Below are 20174 nucleotides of genomic sequence, written 5' to 3'. Positions count from 1 at the left end.
TTTGGATCAAAATGTAAATAACGTGAATTCCTAAAAATGTGATGGATAGTCACTTAATCTCTATTAAAGATATGCCACAGCATTACTGAGGTTCCTGAAAAAAAGAATCTACACTTGCCAGTTATTATAGAAGCTAAAACACCGACTGCCGTAGGGAGGGAGGGAGGCCATTGAGTCATCACACGGGCTTGAGCAGAACCTCGAGTCCCGGCTGCGACAGGCCGGCGCGGCAGCTGGTCTTGACCTTTACACAGAGACCATTAAGGCAGAGAAGGATGACCACTCCATTCTAAGGGCATGGGGCAGAGTCCAGAGTCGCCAGGCTGAAAATTAAAAGTGTGCGTTTTTGCTTCGAAGTTCATGTAAACTTTGCCTTCTGTCCCCTTCTGGTTTAACATTAAAAATAGTTAAGTTACTCCTGGGTGAGTTAACTGAAACTCCAAGAAGAACCTGCCAGCCCCGCCTGGCCCCTGCAGGTGTGTGCACAGCTGGATGGCCAACGGGCTTCTTTCTCCCGCACCCACACATGGCTGGGCACTGCCATGTCACAGGCCGGCAGAATCACAAACAGCGGACCGAGCATCTACTCCCGCATATGCCCCATGAATTAAGAATGCACATGGTCACTGAGGCACTTATGCAAAACTACCCCGAAATGGAAAGCAGCACTTCCCACTGGGAGGGGAATACCCTGCGCCATAGTCCCGCCTCTGAACTACACAGAAACGACAAAGAACAAACCAGTTCAGGTGAGTCTCCCAAATACTACGCTGAGCAAAAGGAGCCAGACATGAAGTACATGCCATGTGACTCCATCGATGGACGGCTCCCACCCAGCAGAAGTGATCTGTAGTGACAGAGGTCAGAATGGCGGCTATCTCTGGGAAGCGGGGTATCAGCCGGAACGAGCTGGAATGTTTAAATCTTGATCTGGGTGGTGGTTACACAGATGTATACAGGCGAAAATGGAGGTCTTGAATCCACCTAGGTCTGTAGGCTGTGAAGTGGAGGGCTGGCCTTACTGCCCCCACCTCGACCTGCCTTCACCACCACCCCACTCTCGGTTCAGCTCCCAGCCGGCCTCCTCCCCACCAGGGCTCCCACCTGGCTGCTGGCTGCTGTGCAGCAGAAAATGCTCATGCAGCTGTCAGCCACTGTCACTAGCAGCCTTGTCTGTTCACTGCACTGACACAGGCACGACTGAACACGAGCTCCCTCACGCACAGACCAAGCCTCCCAGCTCTGCCCCAGACATCTTTCCCCTGGGTGTCCCTTGACCTGTGCTCCCGCCCTCAAGCTGGTGATGCTGCCCCACCGGGCAGCAGTGATGGCACGGGCTCTGTGGGGACGATGCCTGGGGTCCGAGCCCGGCTCTACTCGCAACAGAGGCACAGCCCGGCAAGCTCCTCAGCCCCCGCGCCTCTGGTTTCTTAAAAAGGAGGGGAGAGCTTCTACCTCGAAGGACATTCATTCGTTCAACAAATCCTGAGAGCTTCTTACGTGTCTGGCATTTACGTAAGTGCGTGAACACGACAGACAAAATTCCTATCCCTGAAGGAGTTTATTCTGGTTTGGGATACAGTAAGTAAAATAAAGAAACGCATAGTAAAATACGTCAGATGATGATAAATGCTGTGGGGGAAAAGTAAAGAAGAGGGGTGTGCTGGGGAGGGGGAGAGGCATCGATTTTAAGTGGGGATCAGGGAAGGTGTCACGAGAGGGACAAAGACCTGAAAGAAGTGCGAGTGACCACGTGGGCATCTGGGGGAAGAACATTTCAGGCAGGAGCACAGCCTGCGAGAAGCTTCGAGGCCGCTTGGCACTGGCTGCCATGATCCAGGCCAGAAAAGAAGCTGACCTGGACCAGGGACCTGGGGCAGAACTGGGAGAAATGGTCAGATGAGAGGCAGATTTTAAAGGTCGAGCCACAGGATTTGGAAAACAGACATAGGATGTGAGAGAGAGAAGTCAAGGCTAATTCAAGACTCGTGTCCAAGCAACGGAGGATGGAGCTGGCTGCCCTGAACTCAGACGGGAGAATGTGTGGAGGCTTCGGGAAGAGCTGCCGCTTGTTTTGCACACCGTAAGTCTGCAGTCTCTACCTGGTACCCAAGTAGGCACCAAGGGGCAGATGGAGAGCGAGCCTGAAGGTGTACATCTGGCCTGGGGTCACCGGGGAGGCCCGGTCACCAGGGGAGGGCACACGGATGGAAGGAAATGAGAGCTGCTGGCGGGAAGTCAAGGAGAAGGGAGCAGCCAGGGACACAGGACAGTAGTGACTGATGCCTGTCTCGTGATGCCAGGAGGAGGCAGACAGAGATGCGACCCGAGCCCCATGGACCACTGTTGGAACAACATGGAAGTCACGGGCACCCCGGACAGAACAGCTTGGGGTGGAGATGGGGGGTGCGAACCTGGCTGGAGAAGGTCTGGGGTAGAAGCAACTCTAATGGGCTGGCAGCCAAGCGGGGCGGAGCAAAGGGAAAGAAGCCGCCGGAGAGAGGGGTGCGGAAGGCTGCTTTACAATCCTTGTGACAAAGGAGCAACATCAGCACGTTCCTTTCTAGATGCTGCAGACACACCCAGCAGCCAGGGTGCCCCTGGTCTGGAATGAAGTGTGCTAACACACAGGCAAAGAACTACAAACAGGACTCGGCAGGCTTACAGCAAGGCTTTACAAGTGCTGATGACAGGGTGGTGACGACGTGCCTGACAGGTGACACGTCACCACCCCCCCCCAGACAGTGAGCTCTCCAGGGCGCAGGCCAGGTCCTGCTCCTCTGCTCCACTGCCACAGCCCGTCATTCAACAGCCATCTCACACCCGTTTCCTTCTCCACGCTCCATGCAGACACTCAGAAACATTCTTTACAGGAATCGATTAGCAGGTAAACCCACTGCGTTCGTCAGCAGTTTGGGAAGCGCCCCTCGAAGGCAAACAGCTGAGAGATGAGAAATTCTGACTCTGCCAGCTCAGCCCTTGGTCCTGAGCTGGTGACCCGTGTACGGAGAGGGTGCTGGGTGGCAGTGAGGCCAGTCCAACTGAGGGCAGGACAGTCAGGACAGGGTCCTGCAGCCCTCCAGGCCGCTCAGCCCGGAGGCCTGTGCCCAGGCCCTTGGCAGCTGCCTCTGCGGCACTCACCCGGTGCATGTCTTCATACTTGAGGAACAGCACGTTGGAGTCCATGCGGTGCTCCCAGAACTCCTGCACGTGTTCAAACCAGGATCCGTAGCCCACTGTGAAGACAAGGGGACAGGTGAGTCACGGCCACAGGGAGGAAGCGTGTTTTGTGCGGCGGCCTCACGCCGTCTCCCCTCCTGCTGCCCAGGGGCTGTGAATCAGGAAGAAAAGCAGCAGCTCTGAGATCGGCGGGGAGCACCCCACGGATGAGCCCCTTCCGAAGTCCCACGTCCCCTGGCTCTCTGTGCAGTTCTGTCCGGCCAACCGCTATCAGCCCGTCCCCTCCCCCACTTTCCAGATGCCTGAAGACCTGACTGTTGGGGTGAAGGCCTCTGCTCACCTAGGGCATGGATGGTCCCCGGCACCCATGAGTTTCTGTGTTTGATGTGGTCACCAGAAAGAGAAGGATGCCCAGAGGAAGTGGGACACAGGCCAGTGGGTTGTGCTGGTGGGGATGGGACGGGGTACAGAGGCTCTGAGGCAGACCCCCGCACGGCCCTGCCAGGCCAAGGCCACAGCACAACCCCCGGCAGAACCCGGAAGTCGCAGAGCCGGGAAGGCAGCGTGCCCTGTGCTGTCCGCGTTCCCCACACTCCTCAGGCTCCGGTCTGGGGGAGGCTCACACGGGCAGGCGGGTGATCAGTGTCGCCAGGCTGCTTCTCTCCTTTCTTTATAAAGCTGCTGGTTCTCACGGCCTAGTCACACTGAGATGCGCCCAGCAGAAGGGTTCCTACGGGAGTCTTCCATCCGGGCTTCCCCGTGAAACAGGGCAGCCTCAGCCCAAGAACCCTGTGTGGTGATGGGGCCCGGGCCCCGCTGGCTAATAGGACCACCGGGTGTGCTGGCCACACCGCGTGCACCCTCACCCACACACCCATCCCAAACACCAGGTCTCGGGCTCGGGGCGTTCCCAGCCTAGCGGGACCCGCCAAGGACACTAGAAACCATGATATGGAGTGACCAACATGAAGGAGTTGCCATGGGACGCAGGAGGGCCCTCTGCACACTCGGACAAACCCTGAAGGATCGTAAGGGTGAGACAAACAAGGACAGGAAGGAGGAGGCGGCACAAGGGAGAGGGCTGCAAGGGACGCTAAAGGTGCAGGAGATGGGAAGGCCGGCAACGGGGTTCAAACTCCCGGTGACAACATCAGACGTGAGGGATGGCAGGAGAGCAGCCTGGAGAAGGAGAAGGGCTCGGGACTGAGGCGGCCCGGCCTCTCACATCCTGCACTGGCTGTGTGACCTGGGCAGGCTGCTGAACCTTTCTGAGCCTCCTCCTGCAGCAGTGGGGTGACAACAGAGCCTGTGCCCCCCAGGGCTGCTGGGTGCTGAGAGCACACGTGTGCAGCTCTTCACCCGGGAGGGCCTGCAGGGGCCGCCTGTGCTTCTTTCACTCTGGTGGCACCTGAGGAAGGCTGGGAGGGACGCGGGGTCAGGCCAGGGCAAGGCGCAATGACGGGTCCTCTTTGTACCGCTGAGGCACAACGAAGCCCAGCAGTGGCAGGGGACCGTTATTGCTCCTGGTCCGCCAACGTCAGTCTGCCATCTCGCCAGCAGGTGGCAGCACAGCAGCAGCCTGACCCACCGCCCGCCAGGGGTCCAGAGGCTCAGTGTCAATCAGGGGCCTGGGTAGCTGAGGCGTTGGTCAGGGGTGGCCCTCTTAGGCCAACCAGGCCCCGGCTCCACACCTCATGAGGGATGAAGCGGGGGTCTGGAAGGGGAGGGGGCAAACGGGCAGAAGTGAATGGAACAAAAAGAACAGGGATTCAGCAAAAGGCCTTCTTCTGACACCACTGCTGGGTAAGTCCTGGCCGCTTGGTGTCCTCACTGCAGGGATTCTAGCTGCTGGGCCCTGGAGCTCAGGCCTGGGCACCCTCCTCACGGCCAGCCTGGCCCATCCCCGCTCACTCCTGCGCACCAGGCAGAAACACGCAGGGGCTCACGCTCCACCCCACAGCCCCTGTATTCCCTGCATGCCTTAGGGCTGTGTGGACGTGGACAGGACGGGCGCCGTGGGGAGCAGGAGGATGTGAGGAGGTGGTCACTAACACGGGCACACGGCTGACAGCACAGCGAGCGGTTAGGACAGCAGTCACCGCACATGGGGACATGGATGGGGACGGCACGTGCCCGCCTCGCTGAGCCCTGGTTGGCAGGCGCAGGGAAGGTGTGGACCTCGCTGGTGGGGATGGTGCTTTTCACTCTCCGATGTGCCATCCTGGGAAGGGGGCTCTGCCAGGGCACCTCCTGCCTCCCCACCTGAGTCCCTCGGCTCCTGAGACGTCAACCTGCTTATCCAAGCATATTACTGGGAGAGTAAGAGCTCTCTTGCCCCGCTCTGGGAGTGATCCTGACTACAGAGTGTCAGCTCCACAAGGCCCCTGCCAGCTGGGCCCATGGCCCTGGGCACCCCCTCCCTGCTCCCCAGAGTATGTGAGTCACAACACCGAAATCACCCAAATGCTGTTCCCTCAGCAGGTCCTCCCACCTTGCTCTCTTAGTAAAAGCATCACGTCACTGCTCCCCCTGCACCTTATTTTTCAAAAGATTCAGAACCTTGGACAGAGAACACAAGTGGCCTGGCTGGGAACAGAGACTGAAGGGAACAAGGTGAGGAAGCTCAGTACACTTGTGGAGGGGCTTTGTGGGACCACGGCCAGGGTGAGTGACCTTGAACTTCAGTGCTGCAACCTTCAAAATGTGGGCAGGCCTGAACTGGGATAATTGGAACCGCTCTGACCTAAGAAGAAAGCTTTAAGCCCTACGCCACGTGGACATTTGAACTTGGACACCTGCTGTTTGTGGCAGCATCGTCCTCACAAGGTGGGTGCTTTGTAAAGACAGGATATGGTCCGACTTAAAAATGTGGCTTTGCGAATGTGAGTGGCTGGCTCCAAACGCCCGGGAGGCCTGAGGGACCTGGGCAGGCTGCGGGGAGGGAGGCTGGACAGAGGGCGCTTTGCAGGCTCCAGGGGCCTCAGGGCGCAAGGGCCTGGGTGGGGCCTCCTCCCCGGGGCCCTCCCCCCCCCCCCCCCCCGCCCTCCTCCCTGGGGCCCTCCTCCCCCCTCCTCCCCCACCCCCCGGGGGCCCTCCTCCCAGGGGCCTGATCTGGTCTTCAGCTGGGCTGAGGAGGCAGCTCCACTTCAGCTGCCGAGTTCCATTTGGATCTGTGGCCCTGGTTCCTGGATTTCTGTCATGCACTTTAGCCCACTGTCATCGTATAATCTCCCTGCACAGCCCTGACTGGGCTGGACAGTGGATTGAGGCTGAGCACTTGAATTGGGAAATAAGACAGGAAGTGTATTTTCAGACTTGAGTATGCAATAATCTCAGCAAATTTAATTAAAGTACGGATATGACCTGTTTCAAAACTCTTCTGGATGCAAACTCTAAACTTCCTCTTGCGGTCCCAGAAAGGTGCCCAGAAAAGCCATGGGGAGCCACCTCAGCGAGGGGAACAGAAGTGTAGTGAGGAGGTGCGCCCACTGCCAAGGGGGTGGCTTCCTCCTGGGCCCAGCGGGACAGGTGTGAGCCGGCCACTCCTCCCCTGGGGAGGGGAGACATGGAAGGGCCCCTGCTCACCCTTCTCCCCTGGGGATGAGCCTCTTGAACAGAACACTGCCTTCCCAAAGTGTACCCGCCCTGGGTCACACTGGCCTGGGGCTGGAGGCTAAGCCTGCCTGTTCCTCAAGTCCAGCTCAAGGCCCATGGGGCTCTCGCACGAAGCCACTGCCTCCACGCGGGCCACGTCACCAACAACAGATATCTGGGCCTCCGCTTTCACTGTTCAGAATCCAGGGAGGAAGAGGTATGCTTGTCACGGGGAGCTTCTCAGAACCCTGAAAATGTGGTGAGCAAAGGGCATTGGTGTAGGATGCCCGCCCTGCTGTGCCCGACCTACGACACCGGACAAGCCTTCCTGTAGTCCCTCGGCCCTGGCTTCTCCTGCAAGCAGGAGGGCAAGGCAGGCCCACAGGCACAGCAACCGCAGGAATTGGGGGATGTGGGTAAAGCGCGAGCACACGCTGGTGTGCAGTGAACAGTGCGCATCGCCGTTGTAACGTCCACGCGGGCGGGCACACTTACGCTTGTCGTTCATGAACCTCCGGCAGAACTCCTGGAAAGTGCCTCTGTAGCTCATGGTCCGCAGGGAGCGGTGGAACTGGTAATAGGACACCACCAGGTCCTTGGGGTTCCGAGCCATGTATATGACCTGTGGGGGAGGGGAGGGAGGGGCAGACAGGAGGGCGGGGCTTAGTCACAGATGCTTCCGCCCCGGCAGGCAGAGGCAGCCGTGAGCAGGCTCGCAGACCCGCACGGACCCTCCTACACCAACCCTCCTACACCGACCCTCCTGCACCGACCCTGAACCCTCGCTTCCGGCATCAAGGCCAGCCCGCGTGCGCGTGGCCAAACGCGCTTTTTCACTATCACTCTGCGGAGACGCACCCTGTCCCCACGACGGCATCTGCCAGGACAATTCCTCGAGCGTTTTATTATTATACCTCTGTCCTCCGGTCCCACCTCAAAATCGGCAAAAGACAAGAAAATGCCGGTCCTGATACTGGTGGTAAGAATTAAGTGCTTCATAAACCTCATGCAGTTGGGAAAATAGGGAAATTCAGCCGTGACTACTCGGCCTTCGGCAGTCAGAGGCTAGACTTAGGCCGGTCAAGTCCAAGTTCAACGGAGGCAAAGCCCGGATTAGAAACATGGCTAAAATGCTAGAGACACGGGCTCAAAGCCAGCCTGCATCAGGGCTCTTCCTGCACCTGGGAACGGACGAGGGTGACAGACCAGTGTTTGCACTTGTTAGGAACCCACGTGGAGGCAGCAGGGCATTACCTTGGACTCGCCGTTGTGGAGATCCGAGGGCAGGAAGCGGTAGGGGAGGTGGCTTTTGATGAGGCGAGGCGACGTGAGTTCCTGCAGGCCAAGGGGAGAGGCACTGGAGAGAGGACTCGCAGGTCTCAGGACCCTTCTAACGCGGGCCGGCAGAGACCGCGTCGGAGGCTCAGGACCACCACCCCGCTTGACAAACATCACCTGAGCTATGGCCACCCTCCAGGCTGGGCCCTGGGGCCAGATGCGAGCAAGACACAGCCCGCCCTCGGGCACCCCAGCCTCCGTCAGCCTATCGTGGTCACCGGGGTCTGCCCAGAGCACCAGGACGGGCATTGAAGGGCAGCGGAGGAAGCACGAGACCAAGGCAGGCAGGCTGCTGGATTATCGCAACCACCTCACATGCAGGCCTTGCGACTCCTGGACCGTGCGCCAGGCCACGTGGCCGGGGTTCGGGATTCTGCGCCCACGGCTCCCCTGCCTCAGCTGAGCCAGCTCTTCCACTCTTTCAGGACCTCGCCTGATGTCCCCACCAAGAGGCCTGCCCCGTCCAGTCCTGCTTTGCTGCCTGCCTAGCACGAGTCACCACGTAACTACTACACCTCCTGTTTTCCTCTCCGTCGGTCGCCCCCACTAGAATGCAGCTCTGGGCCTGCAGTGAAAATGGAGTGTGGGTCACCGCCCCACTCCAGCGCCAAGAGCAGTGCCCGCCCGCAGTGAGCAGCCAGTGCAGCTCTACTGATGAATCAACCCGGCTGAAGCCGCACGGCCACGCACACGCGCCATGAGCAGCTGAGCCGACACGAGGCTGGGTGCCGAGAATGGCTCATGCCGGACCTTAGACTTTATTGTGAGAGCAGTGGCCCAGAATGCTCCTCGAGTGGGAGAAGGGACAGGCGGTCCACTGAGGACCTGAGGCCTGAACAAAAGAGGTGGCAGAGAGCAGGGTAGAGGAGAAATTCCAGCTACATCTGAGGGGTAGAATGGACAGGCCTGGGATAAGGTTTATTTCATTCTTGACCCCACATATCTGATGCAAACGCATCCCGCCCGGCTCGACAGACGGACTGAGCGACGGGGAAGGGTGAGAGGGGACATGCAGCAAGGCCCCTCGCCCTCACACTTCGCCCTGTACCCCTACTCCTGGCATCTGCCTCCTTTCTACCTTGAAGTCACCCACGTCACCCACTGGTCCAATTCCAGGGTCACCGTCATGGGCTCTGCCTCTCTCTCCTGGCCACCTGGGGGTACCGGGAGGTCTCTGCGCTTCCTCCACCCACAGGGCCCCCCTGGCCCCTCAGGAGCACTGTCACTCAGGGTGTAACTGCAGAAATGCCCAGAGTGGTCCCAGGGCTGGGAGCCGCCCGCCCAGGGTACCTTGATGATGTCCAGGCCGGGCTGCGGGTACTCCAGGACCGGGAGCTGCTCGTCAATGTTCATCAATCCAATCTCGTCAGGGTCGGCGCCCTGGCTCACCAGGTAGACCACCTCCTGCAGCAAGCTCGTGCCTGAAGGCAAACGGCCGGGAGGGGCTCTCAGAGGAGGCATAGAGGGTGGCCCCGTTCCCAGGTCAGCACCTCGCCCAAGAAGCGGGCTGAAGGGCCATGGGGGCGGGGGTGTCCTAAGAGCACCTCGAGTCCAGTGGAAGAACACCCGTCTAGGCACAAGACCTTGGCCTGAAGCCCACCCTCCGGGGTGACCGTGGGTGAGCCGGCCTTTCTGAGCTCCCATTTTCTCAGTGCTAAATTGGGTTGTCATGAGAAGTGAGGACACATGATGCCTCCCCCCCCAGGGGCTGAAAGACTGTCATAAACTAATAAACAGATGATTCTCAGTCCTGAACCTTCCAGAACCTCATTTACCCAGGAGTCATAAGGGTCCAGCGTAATAACTCGCCACCACTTAATTACAATGAAACCTCCAACTAGCCAGTGTCTACTGACGCTGAACATAGGTGTGCCCTGGAATCCAAGAAACCTACTCCTGGGTATCTACCCAAAACAATACCCATAGACACGACGTGTGCTGGAAGAATCCTGGGCGTGTTGTTCACAATCGCCAAACCTTGGAAATACCAGACATTCATCAACCGTAGAATGAGTTGTGACACTCAGACAATGGGCGACTAGACGCAGTGGAAGCCTTGAGCTGCAGCTGTGCTCCGCACGGCTGAGTCCCACAGGCAGGATGGTGAGCAAAATGAGCCAGACCCCAGAGGCCGTCTAGTGTGTGATTTGCTCATGTTTCCGTGTATATTAGACTCAAAAATGGGCACGACTAAGCTAGGTGACAGAGGCGGGAACAGTGGTTTGGGGGGGCATTATCTCAGGACACAAAGGCAATTCTGAGGTGCTAGGATTATTCTTTATCTTGGTCTGGTGGTAGTTACACGGAGGTATGCAAATGTTAAGTTGTAATTCAGTTAAAAGGAAAAACCACCTGTCTGCCCAGTGGTGTGGTCAGCATGACCTTCTCTCCTAAGAAAGGCTGAAGGGAAGTCCAGCCACGTGACTGGCCGCCCCTGTCAAGCACAGGAGATGGACAGCTTAGCCTGACGCCCCTAACCATCCAAGGCAGAGAGGCCCGCCAGGGAACAAGAGTACCTATGTGTATCAAGGTCACCTTCTCACTCGCTCGTGGGTCCACAGCCCCCCAAAGGGCTACAGGCCCGCTGACCAACTCCCCTGCTCACAGGTCACCCCACGGGCTGCCCCAGTGACACTGCTCAGACAGGTCCTGGCTTGGATGTGGGGATGGCCCCTCCGGGCACATGTCAGGCCCACTGGCTCCCAGTCCAGACCCTTCCTCCTGCTGTTTCCCACTGTTCACACGTTAGGATCTCGGAGTCCCACCACCTAGCAAGGCCTCCGGGTTCTCTGCACTGGCCCCTGGGGTGTGGGCTCCCCTTCCTCAGAGGCCCGCTTGCGGTCTCCCCTCTGCTGGGCACTCATCAGCCTGTGCACAGCAGCTTCAAGTTATCTCCACCAAGAAGCTGACCTCCCTGACACCCCCCTCCCAAACCGCCACCCCCCACCATTACTCATTCTGTCCCGGCACCACGCCCACTGCTCCAGGTGGCTGACCAACCTGCAGTCGGCACATGACCACCACACGTGACCATCACCACACGTGACCATCACCACATGTGACCTGGACTGGCACCCCAGGGGCAGCAGCATGTCTGTCCCGCCCACCCCAGCTCCCCAGGCCCAGCACACAGCGGGCGCTCTAACATCTCAGCATTTGCTTCGGGAAGGAAGAGCAGGGCCTGAGTCTGGCTGTGCGGTGGGCCGCCAAGGGCAGAGCCCTCGCAGGCGCCTAGGGCCCGGCAGGACACCCAACCACGGTCAGCCGGCAGCCCCCGGAGAAGGGCAGCTCCCTGCACTTCTTCCAGCCTGTGTGTGAACCCCTCCATTCCAGCTTTCAGCTCCAGGTCACCAGTGAGCCCAGGGCGGCCCCGGTTCCACTCCATCTGACCTTTCAGAACAAACATTGCTGGCCAGTTCCTCATCGTCAACACACACTGGTCCCTTCACTTCTGGGGTACCGGTCTCTGTTGCTGCTTCCTCATCTCCCCACCCTGAAAACGCTGACTGCCCTGGACCCAGCGTGGCCTCAGACCCCTCCTCTCCCACTTGCACCCACTCCCTAGAGGGCCTCATGCAGTCCCACCCCCCAGGCCAGCTCCACACCCACCCTTCAACACGTCTGTCTCTCGGGAAATGCCGGCGCCCACAGCCTGCCCTGCCCCACGTGCCTCCTCAGCAAATGACCCCCCACCCTGGACAGCTGCTCGAGCCAAATGGTAGACTCACCTTCCTCACACCTCACAACTCAGCAAACCCCGCTGGTTCTACCGTCAAGTAAGCACCGAGCACCCCTCCACCCGGTGACACTGGGAGAGCCCCCACAGCTCTGCTTCTGCCCAGCTCACCCCACCTTTCGGTCTGTTGTCACCACACCAGCCAAATGACCTTCTAACATGGACACGGGATTGCATTCCCATCCACTGCAGACCCCCGACGGCCTTGGATCTCCACAGAGGAAGGCCAGGTCTTCTCCGCAGCCCACAGGCCTGCCAGCCACCCCATGCCCCCTACACCTGGCCTCTCTCCCACAGCTTCTCTCCGTCCACGCAGCTCCTCCTGCCCCCCTCACCCCCACTGGTCGGGAGCGTGCTGCCTGCATGGCTGGTCCCCTGCCTGGAGCCCTTTCCTCCCCCTCAGGTCCTTCGGGTGGGGGGGCTCCCCTGACACGCCCCCACCTCCCACCCTCGCCTTGTCCCCTGACCCCACTGTGCCAACAGCCCAAAAGGCCTGCACACTCCTTTACTCTGAATGAGGAACAAACCCTGGGTGCTGAGTAACCAGAAGGGGACACGATGATCAAGGACTACGCCCCAGAGGAGGCAGCTTTGGAGCAGACGCCCTGAAGGAAGGCAGTGGTGTGGCGGCTTTTCAATTCAAACAGAAAAGCCTTCCATCCACTAACCATAGGACCCTCCCACCAACCTGAGAGGTGGGGACCATCCGCCCACTTACAGTGAGGCTCCTGAAGCCTAACCGGGCGGTCTCCCAGCAGCTCGGGGCAGCTGCACTGGAGGGCATGTGCCCTTAGAAACACACTGTGGGCACAGCTCCTGACAGGCCTCAGGACCTATTTTAGTGCTCCCCACCCCCACCCGACAGCCCCCACAGGCAATGACACTGACGCTCTGTGCACGTTAACGTCTCGTCAACTCCACAAGCCCCATCCTCGCCTCCATTAAACATCTGTGCCAGCAGCCAGCCTTGTGAGCGACCAAAGGAAGCTCTCCAGCTGCCAGGCCCCGCGGCCTGTCCCCCCTGACCCTCAGTCCAGCCCCTCAAGTCCATTTCCTGGCTGAGCAACTCTCAGTTACCTTCTCCAGCTTTCAGGGGAATCAACAGGACACACGGCACATCTCCCCAACACCAGGGAGGGCGGGGACGGGGGCACATAGCGCAACTGTGGCGAGCAGCCCAAGGCCTCCACAGGCCGGCAGGCAAGATATGACAAAGTGACCACAGAAAAAGACCAACTAGAGAAGACAAGGGTGACGACACTGACCGGTCACTGTCTAAGCACCGTAACCGCAGACCAAACACAGGCTTTGCAGTCACACAGCCCTGGCTCTGCAAGCGTCTCCCCCGGGCATCAGCTGCATCCAGTCCTCTCCCGGCCCGTCTCGCCCTCTGCCCCACCCTAAATCCCACCCTCCCGGGTGGCATCCCTGGATGTCAGCTTGAGCCCCACTCAGCCCCTTCCACTTTCCGGGCTGCCAAGGCCACGAAACCCCGCCCCCTGCCATGCCCTAGTGGCTCCTGTCCTGGGGGTGCAGCCCTGCTCAGCCTCCAGTCTCACCGCCTCACCCGCTCTGGCACTCTGTGCTGCAGCTGGGTCTTCAAACCTACCCCCCCCCAGCTCAACACCCCTGCAGCCCAAGCCTTCAACAGGTGAGCCTTCCACCTGGCCAGCCGTGTTGCCGGACCTTCTCGGACATGCCCAGTGTCATCAGGTGCCCTTCCTGGCCCCACAGGGCCCCTTTCTTTTGTTCTACTGCACTCAGCAGGCTGTGCACAGCTGGGGAGCTGTCTGGGGGCAGTTCCCAAGGGCAGGGAACGCATCTGAGTTATGGATTAAAGTTGACGGCTGCTCTCACAAGTTACCACAAACTCAGTGACTCAAAACAACACAAAGTTACTATCCTCCAGTTCTGGAGGCCTCCTGGGGCTAAACTCCAGGTCTCGGCAGGGCTGCCTTCCCTTCCAGAGGCTCCCGGGGAGAAGCCCAGTTCTCACCGTGTGCAGCTGCCAGTCACCCGGCATCACAAGCGCACCCTCTCCTGCGTCCCCGTCCCATGTTAGGAACCCTGTGGTCGCCTGAGCGCACCCACAGGACGCAGTGTCCCCCTGTCTTAAGGACAGATAATTAGCAGCCTTCATTGTCCCTCCCTGTGTAAGGCGAAACCCTCACAGGTCTGGGCTGTTATTCTGCCCACGCACTCACATCACATTCCTACCACAGTCCCAACAGAGGTGCCGAATAAATGCACGGGGCCTGGAGGATCGCTGATGTGTTCTGAGGTCTCCCCTTCTCCGAGGCACAGGGGTTGGTCTTGTAGGCTGGTGTCTGTGACCACCTGGCGTCTCGCCTGCAACTCTCCGCACCTTCTCCTGACCCAAGTCAACTTTCCAGGCCTGACAATTAAGTGCGAGAACTTGTTGCAACGCTGCTGCTAACCTTTTTTGATAGCAGAGGGATTATTCATTATGGATTTGTACCAACTGGACAAACAGTTAACGAAGTTTACTCTTTGGAAGTGCTGAAAAGGCTGCGTGAAAAAGTTAGACAAAAATGACCTGAACTTTTCATCAACAATCCATGGCTCTTGCTTCACGACAATGCACCAGCTCACACAGCACTGTCTGTGAGGGAGTTTATAGCCAGTAAACAAATAACTGTATTGGAACACCCTCCCTACTCACCTGATCTGGCCCCCAATGACTTCTTTCTTTACCTGAAGATAAAGGAAATATTGAAAGGCTAAGACATTTTTATGACATTGAGAACATCAAGGGTAATACGACAGCTCTGATGGCCATTCTAGAAAGAGTTCCAAAATCGCTTTGAAGGGTGGACTAGGCGCTGGCGTCACTGCATAGCTTCCCAAGGGGAGTACTTCGAAGGTGACCTTAGTGATACTCAGCAATGAGGCATGGAGCACTTTTTCTAGGATGAGTTCACAAACTTAACCGTCTGACCACGTATCCTGCATCTGAGACTGTCCTGCCCTGGGGGCCCCTGCTCAGAGCTCCCTCCCCACTTGCTGGGACCCCATAAAGGAGAAGCACAGAAACTGCCTGTGTCCTGCACAGGCTATAAAACCCTGAGGCACAGGGCATGGCCGAGGCACCCGTGTTCACACCAGGCAGAGCCTGAAGCATGGAGGGGACTCAGTGGGCGTGTCTCCTCAGCAGGCTCCTCCCTGAGCTGGGACCACATTGCAGTCCCTTCTGCTCTCACTCAGTGGGGCCGCAGTGATACCCCTCCCTCAAAGACTAACAACTAAAGGAGTGGACACAGCCTGCTCTGTGGCGTTGGCCTTGGCACCTGGGGTGGCAGCACCCACTTTGCACAGCAGGGACCCCTCCAGTGTCACCAGTAAGCTCATGGTCAGCTGAGCCTGGTCCCGAGGTGGTGTGGGAGGCAGAGCATGTCTTTCCTGCCAAGCTGCTCCAGGACTCCCCTCCAAGCTCCCGATGACTATTCTGATGGGTGCCAGGCCAGGCGGGCGCTGCAGCTGGGGTCAGTGGGTGGGGCCAAGGGGGGAGGGCAGGTATATCTGTTCTGCGGCCCCAGGAACCCTGCAGGCGACTCCTGTCCACATCTGCACATCTGTCCCATCCCGCCAGCCTCAGCACCAAGGCCGTCGTCTGCTCTGGAATGTAGCACCAAGCCACCAGAGACTCCCACCCTATCTCCTGTGAGGCAGGGCTTTCATCCCCATTCCACAGAGGCGGCAAGGAAAGGCCAGGATCTGAAGGCAAGCCCGAGTCACACCAGAGCCTGTGTTCTTCTTTCTACAGAGGCCGCCACGCTCCTGTCTGGTGAGGTCTGCGATTAGGTCACTGTCTTCACTCCAGGTCGGGAGGTCTGGTCACCTTAGGGGAAGCCACCCACCCACCCCTTTGCTCACTCAACAAGCCTGTACTGAGGGCCAGCCCTGGGAGTCCCTGCCTCCCCTTCTAGAAAATGGAGGCAATGCCCCTCCCTTCTTCACAGGGCTGTTGGGTTCAGTGCCATGATGTGACCTGCTCAAAGCCAGAGGGGGCTCAATGCCAGTGAGCACTGCTCTGAGGTCCTTACACCACCGTGGGCAGTACTAACTCCTAGGACCACTCCCCTGAGGACACACCAGCCTCCCGCCCAACCAGGCAGTCCTCACCCAAACACAGAGCGAGCTGGCCCATGGAAGCCACACCCCGGGGAACAGGTGACTCCTGGGGCAGCGCACACACGGCAGAGGGAGGGGTTGTGAGCACCTCCTGTACAGATGCAGAAGCTCCATTTAGGGCACTGGTCCAAAGTCACGGGAAGGGGCGAGCTGCACGGGGAGTGGGGACCCAAGTCTGCGAGCCCCCACTTCCCCACACAGCCTCCCCAACATGCCAGGGGGGCAGGGGGTAGTGACAGGCGGAGAAGCCCCCGGTGAGGCCCATCACGTAGCCTGCAGGGCAGATGGCGGGGGGGGGGGGGCACACGGGCTACAGTCATGTCGGGCACCCCTCCACTCCTGCAGGAACCTGGACCAGCTGGACAAAACCAGGTGGGGTAGAGAGGGGCCGCAGCACCCCAACCATCCACCTGCAGTCTGAACCCTGGGCAGGAGGCGGCCAGCGCGGGAGGGAACATGGCAGCAGGGTGCCAGCCTGCCTCCCAGCAAATCCAAGGTCAGGCGGAGGAGAGCCAGGCTCTCAAAGTGAAATGGGGAGGGCTGGCAGGGCAGGGCCGCCTCACTGGGGAGTTAACAGGCCGCATGCTTTCAAGTCAACTGGATGCGATCACTTACAGAAGTGCTTCTGCTGACACAGGTGAAATCACTCCTGTGTGGCAATCAGCTTACCACTCCCACAGGGGAAACAATGCATCCTGACATTGGATCTTGTGGGCCGAGACCCGCTGGAAGCCACAGGCGTTCTGGAGGGAACTCCTCAGGAATCTAGGGCCGGGCCTGTCACCAGACTGCGGGTGGGGGAACCCATCAAAATTCCCACCCAAACACTGGGGACAGAGGAACCAGCACTCCTGGGTCAGAACCAGTTGGAACTGAGCCCCCAAACACCAGGACCCTGGAGCGGGAAACCGTTAAAATTCTTTTATTTTCATTTTATTATTTCCTGAAGTCACACATGTACCTAATTAAAAAGTCAAAGGGCACTAAAAGATGCATAACAGAAAAACCAGTTACCTCCCCACCCCTAACCACACTCCCAGAGCAAAACCTTGTTGATTCTTCTTACCTCAAATTTTCAATGTGCATAGGTTGTTATTCCACGATCTGTACGTGTTCAATGAGCTGCTGACTTTCAGCTAAGAAAGATGAGGACCTGGCCAGGTCCCCTGCACAGCCTCCGTCCTCCCAGTGCAGTCACAGGACAACTGTTGGTTTGAGTGTCTCACTCGAAGCACACCATTACGATTACACTTCTTTTTTTGCACAAGATTTTGCTTTTCCTAGAGTATATAACTGCCTTTGTTTGCTTAGTTAGTTGTCTATGTAGCTATTAAAAATTCCTTCCCCGACTCTGAAACAAATCTTCTCGGTATGACCAATCACATGGGCGCTCTCTCAAGTCCCTGTATTTCTTGGGGACGTGCCCCTGCCCCCTCCATTCTCCACGACTGTCCTCCTGAGATCTCCCTCGGGCTGGAGGCGTCATGTCCTGTATGCATGTGCCCCTCACTGGTGTCCTCTCACGTACTGGTAGGGCCCACCCTCTAGCTGGTTCTTGAGCGTGAGAGCTGTCTGAGACCCTGCCTGATGACAAGCATCCATTTCTACCTCACACGTGACTGGTAGTTTGGCTGGGTATAGAATTCCAGGCTGGGGAGCCTTTGCCTCAGAACTAAAAGCGCTGCTGCTGACATTGTGCTAAGACTCGGAGGTCCTGGTTCCCAGCCCTTTGAACATGGCCCGGTTTTCTCTGTAAGCTTTGAGATCTTCTCTTTATCTCAATTTTGAAACTTCACAATAACGTCATGTGTTTCAGGGTGGTCCTTTATTCAGTCATTGTGCCAGACACTTAGGGGTGCTTTAACTCATGTCCTCAGGCTCTGGAAACCCTGGTTTCAATAATTTTCTCTTTTCCATACTCTCTGTTCCGTCTTTCTGGAACTCTGAGATCTTCCAATTTGCTTACCTTTTTGCTCCAAATTTATATCATTTCGAATAAATTTTTGTTCTGCTTCCTGGGATATTTCCTCCACTCGACCATCCAAACCTCATAACTGAGTTTTTAAAATTCCAAGTACCGTATTCTTAATGCTCAAGAATTCTCTCATGATCTTCCTTGCTCCTTCCTGGTGCAGCTGCTCTCTTCAGTGGAAGTACATCTGTCTTCACTCTCCAAGGATATTATGGAGAGTTACTATCGCAGGTTGGTTTTGGGGGTTTTTTTGTTTGTATTTTTTTCAGGTTTTCTTCTGCTCTGTACATTGTCTTTGATTATTCCAAGCTCCTCCTTCTGCTTTTTGTTTTGTTTTTGCAGGTCTCTGTCCTTCGTGTTGGCAACTTTAAGATCTAGTGACCCTGAGTCCATCCCTAAGTAAGAAGGAGCCACTGGACGTAGTTGTCAGTGGTGGGCAAGCCTTGCTGACTGCAGGGCTTTGTGTCTGGGAGGGCAGCCCAACCCTCCCTCTCAAGCTGAGATGGGAGGTGCCCATGTGCAAATGCTTATAGGTCTTTTCTTTTATTTGCCCAGAAAAAATGTCTCTATTCTCTGCCCCGTGAAACCACAGGCATCCCAGAAGCCAGGTAGGCGAAGGGGCTGGGAACCTCCCTTTCAAGAGTGTAGTTTTCACATGAGCTCCATTTTCAATATGGCGATTATCCCAGTTTACAGCTGTGCCTGACATCCCCAAATCCGCAGCCTCTCTGGATCAACTTCCCCAAAGAAACCTGTCTTTGCAGCAGCCTCCTGTTTTCAATCTTCCCCCATCATAGCTGCTACCCTCTGAGCTGCCAGGTGCATCCAGCTGCTGGAGCTCTGCAGCTGGAACTGGTCAATGCACCCGCCAGGTCCCTCTGCTGGCACTTAGGGTCTCTGCCTGCTAAGCCAACTCAGTTAACACGTAGCCACCATGTCTGACCTTCCAAAACTCGGCTGGCATCTCTAATCAGTCACTGCCTCTCCTTCTCTTAGGGGTTCAGAGCTTTCTACTCCTTGGTTGGCATGCAGTGAGGTTTTAAGAGGAAGCAGAGAAGAGCACACGTTCAATCTGCCCAACTCAATCAAATGTGCCCCACAGGCATTCCAGTCATAAGACGTCAAGGCGTTCCAGCCAGGACCTGTCTGGCTCCCTCAGAAACAGTCACAGCTGAATGGCTGAAGCTGCACCCCAACACAGCTGGCCCAGAGGAGCCAGGGCCTGGGCTCCTGCACGGCCCTCACCAGGAGTGGGACTTGCTCTCCCAACAGATGCTGAAAAGGCCTCCAGGACAGTCCCCTCAGGTGATCGACCTCTCTTTAAGCACCTGTCCTCTATCCTAGGCAGTTTCACATATGCTGTTGAGACATCAAGATTATCTCTTGATTATCTCTCAAAATAATCCCCACGATGCTCGAGGACATGGACTTCAGAGCACACGTGCAGTTCAGGCACACAGTCGAAAACTGATGGGGAACCAACGCAAGAAGCCCGACGTGGCTCACACAGAGGCGCCAGCAGTCACCCCAATGCTAGCCAAGTCCAGCGCTCAGTGTTCCAAGCACTGTCACAGGAACTCATGCAGCCATTTCCTCGTTTGATTCTCACAAGCGCCAGGTGGCTATTGTCATCACGTTTCACACGCGAAGAAGCAGGCTCACGAACTGCAGGCACTAGCGGGCCATGAACCCAGAACCCAAAACCTTGGCTCTAGAACTGAAGTGCTTAACACACACACCAGACGTACATATACACACATGCCCCACACACATGCCCCACGTACAAACCACACACATACACACACACATTACACACATATACACGTGCCACACACACACCAGACAAAACACACGTGACACACACACAAACCACATATCACAACACACACACACACAACACACACCCCCAAGGCTCACAAAGCAAGTGGGCAGCAAAACCGAGGCCATGAGCCAGGTACTCACTTCCAGGCTGAAGCTGGAACCCTAAACCCCACCACAGCTGGGGATGGACTCGGGGCCCCTGCAGAACACAAAGGGGAACAGACTGGGTTGCTGAGCAGGGCTCCCGCTCCTGCCGAGATGAGACCCCGAGCTGTGGAGCGCCCGGCCCACGGCCTGGCAGTGAGGCTGTTCATCCTCACACAGCCTGGCTTGCCGCAGTTCCTGGCCGATTCCCAGCCTAGCTCTGCCAGCAATTTTGGG

The 20174-nt window shown here is 57.5% G+C and overlaps 1 protein-coding gene across 2 annotated transcripts in view; it reads right to left on the bottom strand.

Moving 5' to 3' along the window:
- SULT4A1 (sulfotransferase family 4A member 1) overlaps window positions 1–20174 on the bottom strand; it is a 32891-nt gene that overhangs the window by 6573 nt on the left and 6144 nt on the right. For both annotated transcript variants that reach the window (XM_033118463.1, XM_033118464.1), the window contains exons 2-5: window positions 9403–9533; window positions 8029–8109; window positions 7270–7396; window positions 3142–3236 (exon numbers count right to left, since the gene is read on the bottom strand). In XM_033118463.1, the coding sequence (XP_032974354.1) occupies window positions 3142–3236; window positions 7270–7396; window positions 8029–8109; window positions 9403–9533 (434 nt within the window). The remainder of the gene's footprint in view (window positions 1–3141; window positions 3237–7269; window positions 7397–8028; window positions 8110–9402; window positions 9534–20174) is intronic.

The sequence above is a fragment of the Rhinolophus ferrumequinum genome, chromosome 10 (assembly GCF_004115265.2).
Source record: "Rhinolophus ferrumequinum isolate MPI-CBG mRhiFer1 chromosome 10, mRhiFer1_v1.p, whole genome shotgun sequence".
NCBI lineage: Eukaryota > Metazoa > Chordata > Mammalia > Chiroptera > Rhinolophidae > Rhinolophus > Rhinolophus ferrumequinum.
Note: the sequence above shows the minus strand (reverse complement) of the source record. Positions and strands in the feature narration are given on the sequence as shown.